General features: G+C 37.4%; 1 protein-coding gene across 1 annotated transcript in view; it reads left to right on the plus strand.

The window, feature by feature from the left end:
• The window catches only part of VPS8 (VPS8 subunit of CORVET complex), a 113,981-nt gene extending 106,298 nt beyond the window's left edge, over positions 1-7,683 (plus strand). Inside the window, exons 45-46 of the mRNA XM_070753097.1 lie at positions 3,570-3,650; positions 6,561-7,683. Coding sequence (XP_070609198.1) covers positions 3,570-3,650; positions 6,561-6,710 — 231 coding nt within the window. The 3' untranslated portion in view covers positions 6,711-7,683. The remainder of the gene's footprint in view (positions 1-3,569; positions 3,651-6,560) is intronic.
• Positions 7,684-15,418: the final 7,735 nt, after the last annotated feature.

Raw genomic sequence — 15,418 nt, forward strand, 5'->3', positions numbered from 1 at the left:
ATCAAGTATTAAGTATCCCTGACAAATATTTTATCACAGATTGGTGATTCCCTGAATGACTTGGAAGAGGGCAAATGTCCCCTCTCTTCAAAGGAGAAGTGAAGTCCAACAAATTGCAAAAGATTTAGTCTGATATTGATACCTGGAAAGATTCTAGGGCTTGATTCATCTAAAAAGTACCTCTTTAAAGAGATTGGTTTAAAACAGGGGTCTCAAACTCAATTTACCCGGAGGCCGCTAGAGGTAGAGTCTGGGTGAGGCTGGGCCGCATCAGATTTTCCATAAGAAAAACTCTTACAAAAACATTCCAATGTTATCAAATGTCTTTATTTTTTCATTTTATTTTGTGTTAAAAAATAATTCATGAGAAAAATTCATAAGAAAAAAAAATCAATAAGTAATAAATAAAATGAAAATGATGATAATAATAATACAGCAGATATAGAAGACTGAAGAAACCACATATAGTTGCTGACTAGAGAAATGTAATTATTATTATTCAGATTCTGTAATAATAATGCCTGTATTAACAGTTCTTTAACATTTAACGGACATAGATTGCAAGCTGGGCAGTGTCGATGATGTCTGTGGTCTCATCAAGAGCGACTGAGTATACACTGAAACATTTTGCACACAGTTGATCATAAAATGTCACTTGACAGGTCAGAAATGCGTTCTGCTACAGTGTTGGCAGAAAGGCTGATGTTGCTAAACTGACCTTTCTTTTCTGGATAGACAATACTTGCAGCCTGTAATATGCACTTTTTTTACAAATTCGCCTTCTTTGAATGGCTTTCCTGCTTTAGCAATCACCTCACTAACCACGTAGCTAGCTTCGACTGCTGAATCGTTCTCTTTGGTTGCTTTCTTAAAGAAATCTTGTTGCCTCAGTAGATATGTTTTAAGATTAGCAACCCGGTTTGCTCTCTCATCTCCCTGGTATTTTGCATACTCCTCAGCATGTCTAGTTGTGTAAATGACATTTCAAATTGTATTCTTTGTGCACCACAATTTTCTCTGTGCAAATAAGACACATCAGGATGCCCCTGTTCTCAACAAAGAAATACACTTCCCACTTTTCCTGAAATTATCTGTGCTCACCACCAACCTTTCTCTTCACTGCAGGCTTTCAAAAAGACATGTTTGGGGCTGTGTAATATATAATTCCACTTGGTGTCACTGTTTCAGTGTTTAGCGGCTAAACTTTAGCCGATGCTTCTTTTCCGCTTTTTTTCTGTCCTGCTGAGTAGCAATTTCCACCTCCACTTCTGAGCCCGGGGTAATGGCGCAAGTTCGCAGTATGCCCGGCTGATGTCCCGCCTCCGAGAGCAATGTACCCCACCATGATTGGTAGGTTCATTCAGTTCTGCACACAACACTAAAAAGTGCCATTCATATCAAACTCGGGCCGCACTAACATTAAACTTTGATATTGAGGTGGGGGTCACAAACTATTGTCCCGAGGGCCGCAGTTGGCCCATGGGCCGCAGTTGGCCCATGGGCCGCAGTTGGCCCACGGGCTGCGAGTTTGAGACCCCTGGTTTAAAAGTACCTTGAAAACAATGGAGTATTTGCTGGAGGTCAGTATGGATTTATTTAGAACAAATCTTGCCAGAGTACTCTCATCTCATATTTTGTTTAGATAATTTTATCAATAGATGATGAGAATATATTTCTTTACTTTGACAAAACATTTGGCACAGTAATCTTTGACATTATGGTTAGCAGGGTACTTAACTGTGGGCTTGATGGTATGACAAGTGAATACACAGCTTTCTCAAAAATCATGTCAAAGAACATTTATCATTTTTTGTCATAGTATTTGCCCTTCTATATTTTTCCGGAATTGTCACTAGTGACAGACATATCATCTGGGATTCAGAGAATGCTTATTATATAGTGGATGATACAAAATTGGATGGAATAAGTAATAGTAGATAAAATTAATATTCCACATAATCATAGGGTTGGAAAGAACTTTGCAGATCTTCTGGCCCACTTCTCTGCCCCAAAGCAGGAGTCCTTATAGCAATACCATACTGGACTAAAAGTTGTCAAATCTTTTCTTGAAAACCTCCAGCAATGGGGCATCTGTAACTATGGGAAATGTAGGGTGATTGTAGGATTTGGTACTGGAAGAACTAGCTAATATTGTAGAATGTACTGCAGAGTCATATTAACAGCATCATCTGTTGATCTATTTGCTCCATAGGCAAATTGCAAGGCGTCTAACAGCAGTTCTGTGATGGTTATCAGGTGGCCAATCACTAATCTTTCAAATGTCTTCATAACTACAGATGTTAGAGCAACGAGTCTGAAGTCATTCAGTTCCTTGATGGAGGTTTCTTTGGCACTGGTATGATAGTAGAGTTTTTGAAACAAGAAGGAAAATAAATCTCTAGTGATTTATTAAAGATGTGGGTGAAGATAGGAGCCAGTTGGTCAGCACAAGTTTTTAAGCAAGGAGGAGTTATTTATCTGGACCTGGTGCTATTCCTGGCTTTTGTCTGTGAAATAGGCTTTGTACCTCATACTCTATAATCGCCAGAGCTGCTGGGCCCAACAGTAGATTGTAGGAGGCTTGGCTGTTCTTGGTGTGTCTGAGGTGGGGATTGTGGAGATGGGTGGCAGTAGTTTTCTCTCAAACCTGCAGTAAAACACATTCAGTTGTTGATTTCCTTGTCACAACTGAGCTACATCTTGTTGAATAGAGGCCAGTGTTCATGTCTTTCTTTTAAAATGTTAGCAATTCACTCTAGCTTTTTTTTATCCACAAATTTGAGGAGCTCATTCAGTCCCCTCATATAGGTCATTTATGAAGATGAAGACAGAACTTTGAGGTATCCCACTCTGTACTTTCCTCCATGGACATGTAGTTCCATTGAATAGTACATGCTGAGTGTGATTGGTCAGCCAACTGCAAATCCATCTGGTGGTGGTACTGTCTAACTTACATTGTTCTCCCATGGTGTTGATTTTGATAGATTGGATTCTTCCTTCCTTCCTTCCTTCCTTCCTTCCTTCCTTCCCTCCTTCCCTCCCTCCCTCCTTCCCTCCTTCCTTCTTTCCTGTAATTAAATGTTATAATTCACTGACTTAAAGAAACCTGACAAAGTCCTTCATAGAAGAATCTACATTGATAGTTAACTTTTTTTTGTTTTTGTTTTGTTTTTTTCTAAAAAAGTTTAGAAACTTGTTGTAAAGAGTATGGCTTTGCTTGTAGGCTTTACAGCATTAGTCACTTTCAGTCCTTTAAGAATTTAAATCATGTTTGTATTTGATTAAAAAGTATGCCATTTTTTGATACATTTTATGGATTTCCAATCTACTTGGTGTGTCTCATTATTCTAAAATTATGGAACAAAATAATACATAAAAATTGTAGAAAAAGTTTCCAATTGAATATTAGAAAATAAAATGTCCTTACACTAAGAGCAACTTGATAATGGATGAGTTCAAGCAAGGTTTGGATACTATGGGATACTTTTTAATTTGGATTCTTGCATTGAGCAGAAGTGCAAATGTCGCTTTCTGCTCTGTTATTTCAGTTGATTATGTTCATTTTTCAGACTAGTTCAGAATGTCCATTGGATCCTCAGCAAGCTCAAGCTTTTGACCAGCTCTGTCGTCTATATCGTGGAACATCAAGGGTAATGTAATTTTGTATGTTCCTTTTAATACATACTGGATCAGGCTCTGTCATGCTTTTAGACATTATATATCTGAAATATCAGAGCCAGGGTGGCAGAGTGGTTCGAATTTAGTACTGCAGGCTAACTCACTCCTCACACCAGAAGTTCGATTCTAAGTGAATAAGATTGACTCAGACTTCTATCCTTAAAGATCAGTTAAATGAGGACCCAGATTGTTGGGAGCAATGGGCTGACTATGTAAACTGCTCAGAGAGGGCTGTAAAGCACTATGAAGTGGTATACAGGGTTCCCTCGATTTTCGTGGGGGATGCATTCCGAGACCACCCGCGAAAGTCGAATTTCCGCGAAGTAGAGATGCGGAAGTAAATACACTATTTTTGGCTATGAACAGTATCACAAGCCTTCCCTTAACACTTTAAACCCCTAAATTGCAATTTCCCATTCCCTTAGAAACCATTTAGATTATGACTCACCATGTTTATTAAAGTTTATTTTAAAAAATATTTATTAAAGGCAGACGAAAGTTTGGTGATGACACATGACATCATCGGGCAGGAAAAAACGTGGTATAGGGAAAAAACCCGTGAAGTATTTTTTAATTAATATTTTTGAAAAACCGTGGTATAGACTTTTCGTGAAGTTCGAACCCGCGAAAATCGAGGGAACACTGTATAAGTCTAAGTGGCTTTGCTATTGCTATCATAAAGATCACTGATGTCATTGTGTTTGTCTTGGATAGAAAATAAACAAGGTATGGACATTAAAAAACAACACTGAAAGAAATCAATGTCCTATCAGGTTCTAAATCTTATTGAGACTGACAAAATGTTTATTTGATGCCCATAATCAGGAAATGCAGTAAATGTAATTGCTTTGCCTTGCTCAAGGGTGTCAAATTCAAGGCCCAGGGCCGGATCCAGCCCTTGGAGTGCTTAGATCTAGCTCTGGCAACAGTGAGGGATTGGCCTATGGTGCCTCTTCCAGTGAAAATGGGCTCCTGAGCTCCGTTTTCGCTAGCAAAAGGTGCAGGAGGCCGTTACAGCTGGAAACTGAGCTTGGGAGCCTGTTTTCGCTGGGGGAGCACTCAGGCTGCCATAGGCGCCCCCAACATAAGTGTAATTAGGTAGGCATGTCCACTATGGCCACACCTACTCCCTGAGGTCAAAAACCACTCTCATGCAGCCATCCATGAAATTCAACTTGACACCCTTGGCCTTACTTATTTTCAATAGCAACTGCCATTGAAAACCATACAGAAGCTCTGTCAGAGAAGTTGAAAAATTTCTGTCTTTATTTTCTTTAAACATTGCTTGATTTTTTTTTCAACTTTACCATAATTCATGTAACTATTTTTTCCCAACCCTCGATAAACTACCTTTTCTCAAGGGAAGTTATTTTCCAGCACCTTGACCCATTTTGACTGTGTTCTTCCATGTCTTTTGATGCACAATAATATTTTAAATAAAACATTCAATTGTTCTGCATCAGGTACACACTCATTTGTAGAATGTCTGAAATTTCCTTCAGGAATGGTTCATACTTTCCTGAAGTATATGCATTTTTATTCTTTAAACACGCTTTGTTTTCAGAACAATCATCCTGGTGCCATAATACTAAATCATTAACTGATATAAATATACAGTGGTACCTCATGATACGAACCCCTCATCATACGAACTTTTCGAGATACGAACCTAGGGTTCGGAATTTTTTTGCCTCTTCTTACGAACTTTTTTCACCTTACGAACCTGCCGCCGGCCGCTGGGATGCCCCACCTCCAGACTTGAGTCCCTCCCGTTTTTTCCCACGCTGTCCTGCACCTTTCTCCCCTCTTGATGGAGGGGAGATCAAGAGGGGAGAAAGGTGCAGGACAGGGTGGGAAAAAACGGGAGGAACCCATGGAGATGAAGAGGGGAGAAAGGTGCAGGACAGGGTGGGAAAAAACGGGAGGGACTCATGAAGATCAAGAGAGGCTCTTTTCTCCTTGCTTCATTGGGACTGCCACCTCTTGCCACCTCTCGCTGTCCCTCCCCACACTCCGTTCGCCTCAGCTTCGTCTGCCGGCAGCTTTTTTTAAAAAAAGCTTTAATGTTTTTGATTTTCCTAATCGGCTTGCACGCATTATTGGCTTTTCCATTGATTCCTATGGGAAACATTGTTTCATCTTACGAACTTTTCACCTTACGAACCTCGTCCTGGAACCAATTAAGTTAGTAAGACGAGGTATTACTGTATATCTATATGGATATAAGTATGGATATTTATTTATTTACTTATTTACTTATTTACTTACTCACTCACTCACTCACTCACTCACTCACTCACTCATTCATTCATTCAATTTTTATGCCGCCCTTCTCCTTAGAATCAGGGCGGCTTACAACATGTTAGCAATAGCACTTTTTAACAGAGCCAGCATATTGCCCCCACAATCCGGGTCCTCATTTTACCCACCTCGGAAGGATGGAAGGCTGAGTCAACCTTGAACCGGTGATGAGATTTGAACCGCTGACCTACAGATCTACAGTCAGCTTCAGTGGCCTGCAGTACAGCACTCTTACCTGCTGCGCCACCCCGGCTCCGGATACAAAGTTATTTTTGTCTTTTCCAGTTAAAACTGTTGTTCAGATCTGACTTCTACTAAGATTGTATATGTGTAATTTACATGCATGTTTGTTGTGATATAGCCAAGAATGTTTTAACGCAATTGGTTAGAAAAATACAGAAGTTATTGTTTGTGATTTTAATGAAAACTCAGGCAATATAAAATGCCTGAATACTGATCTTTCCTTTTTGAAAATTTATTTCTGCACTGCCTATATAAATTTATCATTTACAATAGCAATGTTGCATAAATATATGTGCAAATATACATATATAGATGTATATATTTCTTTTATTTTGTAGTTGGCACTTTTGACTGAATTGTCTCGAGACCATGGTGGTGAAAAACATGGTTTTGTCCAATTCTCCCAGGGGGATTCTGCCCTGAATAGTGTCTTCCAAAATGAGACTTTTCAGCTTCACCTCAATCCTCCCCCTCTTCTAGAAGACTAATCCTTGGGTATCAAGCATTATGGAAAAAAAATACTTCCAGTGTTTGCTGGTGGATCCAAAGTAAAAGTTTGCAATAGGTATCTTATAAATAACTGCAACAATGCAATCTTTGAGAGAACTACCTGCTTTGATCCTCAACAAAACAGAACTTCGGTGTCAAGCATTCTAGTCCTCATGTCCAATGGATTTTCCTGAAAGCTATAAACTGCTCTTTGAAGCCTATACTTTTTCAATTAAATTCAGAGTGGAAGAATGGAACTTTACATTTGTTATTGGTTGTAAAGACTACAATGCAGGACATAACTGGCAGAACATTTATGAGATTGATTTCTCTAATGTATTTCCTCTGCTCTCAGTTGCTTCTGAAAATCTGTTAGCTCCTCCAGTTGCAGCTCAAAAAATGCTGCTGTGACAGATGCTATTCCTTGGAAATTTAACATACTAACATCATAAATGAGAAAATCTGTTAATGAAGCACATTAGAATATACCACTCAGCTAACTAGATATTTGATGTCACTTTGTGTATCTCCTGAGTGCTTCCATGAGTGCCCGCTTTTCCACAGAGAGCTTACTGTTTCCAGTGTACCAAAAGAAATCAACACATTATTCATTTATGATGGCTGTTCTCTTGCTGCCAAGTTGCATAGAAAAGATATCTTCTTCCATCGTATATTGCCAGCTTATTGAACCTTAGCCATTTATCTTTATGAATTCGCTGAAGGATTACAATATTGTTGTCGTTTTCCTCCTTATCTTTGCCATACACAGAAATGAACCATCTGGTACAGGAATATATTTTCGAAAATGAATGTTTCTGATTCTTGTAAATGATATTTAATAACCTTTTGACTTTCCATTACTTACCATTCGACAATTTTACTTCATTTGTTCAAGAAATTTCCCGTTCCCAAATGTGTAGACAGGAGTACGCATAAATTAAAAGATATAAAAACCAGAATTATTTACACGTTTATACTAGACTACTTCATGGCTGAATTTATTATTTTTTCTTCATTTATTATTTTGTCAGAAAGTTTTTATCTCATAGTTGTTTATATTTTTCTATGAAAATATCTGTTGCTGTCCACTTCCATATTACCTGGCTATAAAAAAATGATGAATTTATGTACTAATTACTCTGCCAAGTGTAGTCCTTGAGTTAGGACCACAATTGAGCCCAAAATTTATATTGCTAAGTGAAATATTGGTTAAGCAAGTTTGCTCCATTTTACAACTTTTCTTGCCACAGTTGTTACGTGAATCATTGTAGTTGTTAAGTTAGTAACATGGTTGTTAAGTGAATCTGGATTCCTCTTTGACTTTACTTGTCAGAAGGTCACAAAAATTGGATCATATGACCCTGGGATACTGTAATCGTCATAAACATGAACTACTGGTGCTTGCCAAGCATCTGGATTTTGATCATGAGAGAGTGAGGATGTTGCCATGGTCATAAATGTGAAAAATGGTCATAACTCATTTTTTTCAGGACCATTGTAACTTTGAATGGTCACTAAACGAACTGTTGTAAATTGAGGACTACCTGTATTTCTGCTAAAAGAATTATCTGGTCTATAGGTTGTTACATAAAGAAAACAATGGGTTAAGAAAAATTGCAAAGTAATTTTGTATTTCCAGTAGTCTAAGGAAATATAATTTTTCACATCCAGACACAAAAATACTAATGATTTTACAATTATTGGAATGAAAGTATTCCTATTTCTTAGTCTTTTTTATTTGATTTTCATAGACAATGTTGTATGAACTGTTCATCATAAATATAGTTACCGCTTCCAGTAACTGTGCTGATAACTCTTTTGGATTTGCGTTATTACAGAAATAGGCAAAGATTACCTACTAATCGAGAATTGTATAATCCAGAGGAATGCATTGATCAGGCTATATACAGTGGTACCTCTACTTAAGAACTTAATTTGTTCCGTGACCAGGTTCTTAAGTAGAAAAGTTTGTAAGTAGAAACATTTTTTCCCATAGGAATCAATGTAAAAGCAAATAATGCTTGCAAACCCATTAGGAAAGAAATAAAAGCTCAGAATTTGGGTGGGAGGAGGAGGAGGAAGAGGAGGAGGACAGTCACTGCCGAAGGAAGAAGGTGAGGTGAATCAAAAAAATCCAAAACTTTAAGGCTTAAAAAAAAAGAGGGACTCTGAGGTGACGAGGAGGAGCAGGCGCCTCCCATACACCTGGCGCAAGGCTGCCTCCCATACACTGCGCCAGAGAGAGAGAAACCCAGGGGAAATGGCAGGAAACTGGTCGGGCGTTCATGCCGCTCTCAAATTTCCTGGGAAATATTTCCGGGCTCAGGTTTTTAAGTAGAAAATGGTTCTTAAGAAGAGGCAAAAAAATCTTGAACACCCAGTTCTTATCTAGAAAAGTTCTTAAGTAGAGGCGTTTTTAGGTAGAGGTACCACTGTAATTCAGAAGTTACCTAGACTTTGCAATGCTTTGTAACCAGTTTAAGAGATATAATTCAGAATACAGGAAGTCCGTGACTTAACACCATTAATTTAGAGACTGTTTGAAATTACAGAGGCACTGAAAAAAAATGACCTGCAACTGATCTTTGCACTTGCAACTGTTGGAGCATCACCACAGTCAAGTGATCGGAATTTGGGTGCTTGGCAATGGGCCTGTATTTCCAATGGTTGCAGAGCCCTGGGGGTCATTGATTGCCAATTGCGACTTTCCCAGCAAAGCTTCCAACAAGAAAGTCAATAGAAAAAAAATGAGTTCACTTAATGATCACATGATTCACTGAACTGTGGCGATTTGCTTAATACCCATGGCAAAGAGAGGTGGCTGCTTTACATATTTAGCTTATATAAAAGAAAGAAAGGTATCTGAAGACACTTAAAATCTGTTACTTTTTCATTTTCACATGCATAAATAAATGGTTAAAATTTTCATTAGTTGCTATTTTAATGAAAAAAACCCCGTCATATCCATGTTTTGAACATTGTTTTTATTTTATTTACAATCAGAAACCAAAAAGAAAAGAACATAATACTAGAGGTAATAACCAATAAAAGAAAAGGCATGATATGCCAGACACAAAATATTGTTTAAAAAATTCTGCTCGCTATATTTTACAAAGCATAATCGGAGCTAGAAAAGTTCTAAAAAAGATAAACCAGGAGTGTGAGCAGTTCTTCAGATGAAAGAAATGAATGCTGGAGTTTTGATAAATAATATATAGTTTGGAAAAGATCCCCCCCCCCCTTTTCCACTAAACATTCTTAATGAGTAGAATGATAAAATATTCAGAAGACACAAAAGGAAAGCCTTAATCATATAGATTAATTATGGAATTTGCTGCCACAAGATATGGTGATGGCTTTTAAAGTAGATGATTAGGCATAATAATTAGCAGAATAGAGTTATCAATGCTACTTGATGGGCATATGTTGTCTCTGAGATCAGAAACAGTATATTTCTAATATTGAAGTTCGTGAGAAACAACAGTGAGAATTGATATGCTTATATCCTGCCTTTAGGCTTCGCAAGAAGCTTCTACGCAAGATTTATTTTAAACAAAAGTTTGAGATCCAACAGTAGAAAATAGTTGTGAATATATTAATATATTACTAGTTCTTTTTATATGTACCTCTCATGATGTGGTGAGGATCTCTCTCCATTCACACTGATCTTCCATGCAATAAACGTGAGACAGTTTTATGCTATGTACTAATCAGTGTAAACTATTCTACAGCAATTAAAATACTAATAATTTTGATTTTAATACGAAGAATACTCTGAATTCTACATTGAAGAAGTGATTCAAAAATTTTGTTGCCATTTGATGTTTGTGGCCCAAATAGTTTCTTACATTTTATCTTGCTATTCTCTAAAATAGTTTTAAAATAGGTTATGTAATTAGTTTAATATCCCTTAAAAAATCAAAATCTTGCAAAGCACTCATGAAAAAGATTATTTCAGCTTTACATCTCTAAGAGTGCCCAGATTTGATTAAAGTTGGGCAGTATACAAACTCTCTTTGGTGAATAAAAAACAGGAATATATTTCAAGGCAAATATTAATATTAATCTATTTTTAAAGTGAAGATTCAGTGAAGGAAAACTCATCTGTCTTGTTTCACTTTAAATAATGTGAGTAGTGGGAAAAAAGGTGCTACTCTCAAGCTTCTATTATAGTTTTTGATTAGTGACTTTCCATATTTGGGAAGTAAATTAAAACATCAGATATATTGAAAATTCTATAAAAGTTGAACATTGAAAGATTTTATAAAAATAAATATTGGTAGCAATAGAAGGATATTAATCTACAACTATTATCCTTTGGGATTGTAGCAAAGAAATGTTAAACATTTCTTAAAGCATTTAGGCCTTGTCTAGACCTTGGAAGTAAATTTTTATTATATAGGAAAAGTGAAGTTTGTAGTGGCATCTATTTATGGTTATAAGAAGCTTCAAGTAAAATAAGCTTTATGTCATTATTTCATTCATTCAATTGCAACAGATCAGACAGAGAATCTATCATATTCCATGTACATTATCTTTCTGAATTGCTACAGTACAGTGATGGTGAACCTTTTTTCACTCCGGTTCCTAAAGAGCATGTGTGCGCGCTATTACACATGTGCTAGTGCCCACATAATTCAATGCCTGGGGAGGGCGAAAACAGCTTCTCCCACCCCCCCAGAGGCCCTCTGGAGGCCGGAAACGGATTGTTTCCCAATTTCTGGTAGACCCAGTAGGCTCATGTTTTGCCCTCCCTATCCCCCCGGAGGCTCTCTGGAAGCTAAAAATGCCTCCCAGAGCCTCTAGCCAGCATGCACATGCACATTGGGGCTGAGCTAGGGCAATGGCTCCCGTGCCAGCAGATATGGCTCCGTGTGCCACCTGTGGCACCCATGCCATAGGTTCGCCATCACTGCTATAGTATATATAAAGCTGATGAAAGTTCTGACAAATATTGCTAGAACATATAAATGTTCGTTAAATGTCCTTATTGTTTAAACCTTCCAGATGATCCTGTTCAAATATATTGGGTTTTTGTATATGATTTTTAAATTTATTTTGTAGACTCTAAGTCTGCAGAGAGAGCAGAAATCTTTATGCATTTTTGTTTCTCTATGTTGGAAGTAAATAATAATTGGTAGAAATATAAAATGTCTGGGTAGATATTAGAGGAAAGAAGGCAAAGTAGTTCTAGAGTTTCCTGCATGAGAACTCAGATAATGAATATTTTTCCTTTCAAAAAGTTTATAGAATAACTTTATAGAATGTGGTATTAATGAAACAGAGTTGTGACCTGCTACACAACTTTTGTTTCTCAACTAATGGTTGCTATGCTATGTTCAATTCAACTTACTTTACGTGCCCATGTACATTCACATATGCTGAAAGATAACACCAAACACACCATTTCACATTTAAGACATGAACATTTGTAGCGCCACAAAACTGTGGAAAAGAAATCCACTATATTCTATGGTTGTGCAAAAACAATCTTCACATTTATTATTTTGTGAGAAGTTTACATGAAACAATGATGTGCTCTTGAGAGTAGTTGAGACACAGTATTTACGTGTTGAATCAGCCAACCAAATCCTGCATGGCTTCCACTGAGGAAATCTCCAGAGGAGCCAGGAACAAGACAGCTTGACTGTTGTGCTTAAGGTTTTGAAACAGAGTAATTTTAAGAGATTAATATTGTATGCAGCTATTGCTCGTTAATAGTCTGATCGAGAATGCCTCATGTAAGTCTGTACTGATTTTCTCCAGTTCCCAGTTCTCAGTTCAGAATACATTCATCTAATCTTAGCCTGATTAGATTGTTGCGCCTGCAAAAAAGTAGCAATATCACAATTCTTCAGTATAATGAACAAAACTTAAGTGTTCCCTCAAAACCTGCCCTGTTTCTGCTCTCAAATGTAACTTCCAATTCTTCTGTAGTCCTCTCTGGGATTCCCAAAATTCCCAGTTATTCCTTTTTTAAAAAACAAAACAAAACAAAACATGAGATAGTCACAAACTTAACATAGCCAGACAAGCTGTATTTTAAATCTCCAGTTCCAAATAATGTGAGTATATAATCATATTTTATGCAGTTTCTTCTATAAAATCCATAAGAGTTCTTAGCGTCACCTGAGAAAATCTTTAAGAATCCCAAGATAACACTTCTATAGTGAAACAGCGTTCTGTTTAAAAATTAGAAGAATGCTGTAATTTTTCAGAACTACTAAGAAAGCATTTTACCTTTTAGGATAGCTAAAGCTGTGTTTCTTCTTTCTTTTGGGGGGAGGAAATGCATTTTAGTATCACTTATCAGAATAAATAGTTTGCTTTACTTTTTAAGGTAATATTTGTATATTTTAAAGAACATATTAATTTTATAGTCATTCATAATACACTGCAATCTAAATATTTTTCTAAAAGTGCCTATGTCTGAGTGTGTGTATAAAATTAGCTATTAGTTATGTGTCAAGATTGTATATAAAGAGCAGCATTCAACAACACAGCATAAGATAATCTAATACTGAGATTACAACTGTACATATTTATATGTTACCATTCTTCGCTAAATTTAATGGAAAGTGAGTTAACTAAACCATTATAAAACAGGGCTATATTTATTAATAGATGCCCTAGTCTTATGGGGGGGGGGGTTCAGTTATTTACCACAAGGGCAAATGCAAAAGGTAAAACATTTTCATCCACTGGTACATGACTAAATGTATTTGACATTCTTACTTTAAATTAAAATATTGAAAAAAATGCACATTTATAGCTCAAAGGGCCATAATCCTTAAACTGATTAGCAGGGCACTTCTGACAGGATAACCATATTGTGTAAACTTAAAATGGAGGCACAAATACACCAGGGGTATAAAGATCTCTTTCCACTATACACTTTTCACTGTTTTATACTGAATAATATAAACAATTATTAAGCAAAGCTAGAAGAAAATAATTGGCTTTTTTTCTGATTGTTTTTTTAAACCAAAATACTGCATGTCAGAGGCTAAAACTATCATGACATCTTCTTTTCATCTAGCTACACTCAAACCTACTGTGCACAAGTGGATAATTTAAACAGATAATAGAATAGAGCCAGTACTAAATGTAAATCCCGAGTCACCAAATGTACAGATTAATAAATGGAACTATTAAATTCTATTGCCCTAGTTCTATACTGAAATACTTTCTTAAATCAGTTCATATACCATTTACAATTGTTCTTCAGTTTGGAAGTGCATTGATTGAATGAACCCATAGCAAAAAATGTCTGTGTTGATCTCTTTAAAACAGATACCGTTACATCTCTTGACTAGTCTTCCTGATTTTCCAAAACATCACAAGTTTATGGCTGCCCTTTGCTGGGAGCAGAAGGCTTAACCTCCCCTCCCCCTTTTCTTATCTGTTTTGTGGTGTTGTTTTACGATGGGTATATTTAGCTGATCTAAAAAATAATCCTAATTTTCATCATGAGCATTTGTGCTGAAATTGCAATCACTGTACAGTGGTCCCTAGACTTTTGCGGGGGATACGTTCCAAGACCGCCCGCGAAAGTCAAATTTCTGCAATGTAGACACTCCCTTCCTTCCTCCCCTTCCCTCCTCCATTCCTGGTTTTACTTACCCCCAGAACCCATAGGGGCAATGGGGCAGCAAGCTGGGGGCTTTGCTGCGTTTGCTGCTGGCGTCTCCCATGGCGGCGGCGGCAATACCAGTGCTCAGGGTCAGGGCAAGGGAAGGGGAAGGTCAAGGCAAGAGGGATCCAGGCCAGGACTTGAAGCCGGGATTCCAGGCGGGTCAGCTGGGAGGTCGGATGCTACCACTAAGGGAGATGGCTTAGGTGGGTGGGGGAAGAAGAGGCAGTGGCAGCGGGTGGCTGTAAGGCTCGGCTTCAAGTGGAGCGTACCAACGCTCTGAGAATTAAAGGGGAGGGATCAGGATCGGGGCAGAAGCGGAGCTTTTATTTAAAGAAGCAGGACGGCTGGGGGGGAGGAGAGTTAAAATGCACAGTATTGTACCATCGGGCAGCCGCAGGAAAATGTTTTTAAAAAAAACGTGGAGTATTTTTTAATTAATATTTTTGAAAATCTGGTATAGCCTTTCCGCGAAAGTCAGACCCGCGAAAGTCAAGGGACCACTGTATACCTATTTCAGATGCGTAACTCTTTCATATATGCTTTGTTTCCATGATAAAAATCCAGCTTGCTCTCTGTTTTAATACAGAAAGTAATTTAAGTATTTAGTGTCAAATTATATATCAGTGGAATGATATATAACGGTCAGTTGGCAGTGTAATAATGTATCCTTTGAAGGATTTCAATTCAAGCCTCTCTGACAAGTTCTTATTGTAGAAACAGTTTCAGTTATATTGGCTGAGTGTTGTGCTTATGCTGGCAATCTCCTGAGTTACTCTGTAGCTGGCAAAAGAAGTTAGTGTATGCAGGTCATTTAGAAAGATGTACCTAACATCTGAGCTAGTGGGGAGACCCATGGCTTCTTGTCTCCTACATAAAATAATACACATAGATAAAGATTGTTTGCTTACGGATTTAGCTCTCCTCATCAAAGGTATGGCTAACCTCCTATTGATATTCAGCAAATGCACAAAAGGCTAAATCCTTATTCCAAATGTGAAATCCCCAACCAATTACTTATTTCAGAGCAGATAATGACTTTCAAAGAGGGTTCTTAATCAGTGGTGTGTACCA

This window comes from Erythrolamprus reginae, chromosome 5, assembly GCF_031021105.1.
Source record: "Erythrolamprus reginae isolate rEryReg1 chromosome 5, rEryReg1.hap1, whole genome shotgun sequence".
Classification (NCBI taxonomy): domain Eukaryota; kingdom Metazoa; phylum Chordata; class Lepidosauria; order Squamata; family Dipsadidae; genus Erythrolamprus; species Erythrolamprus reginae.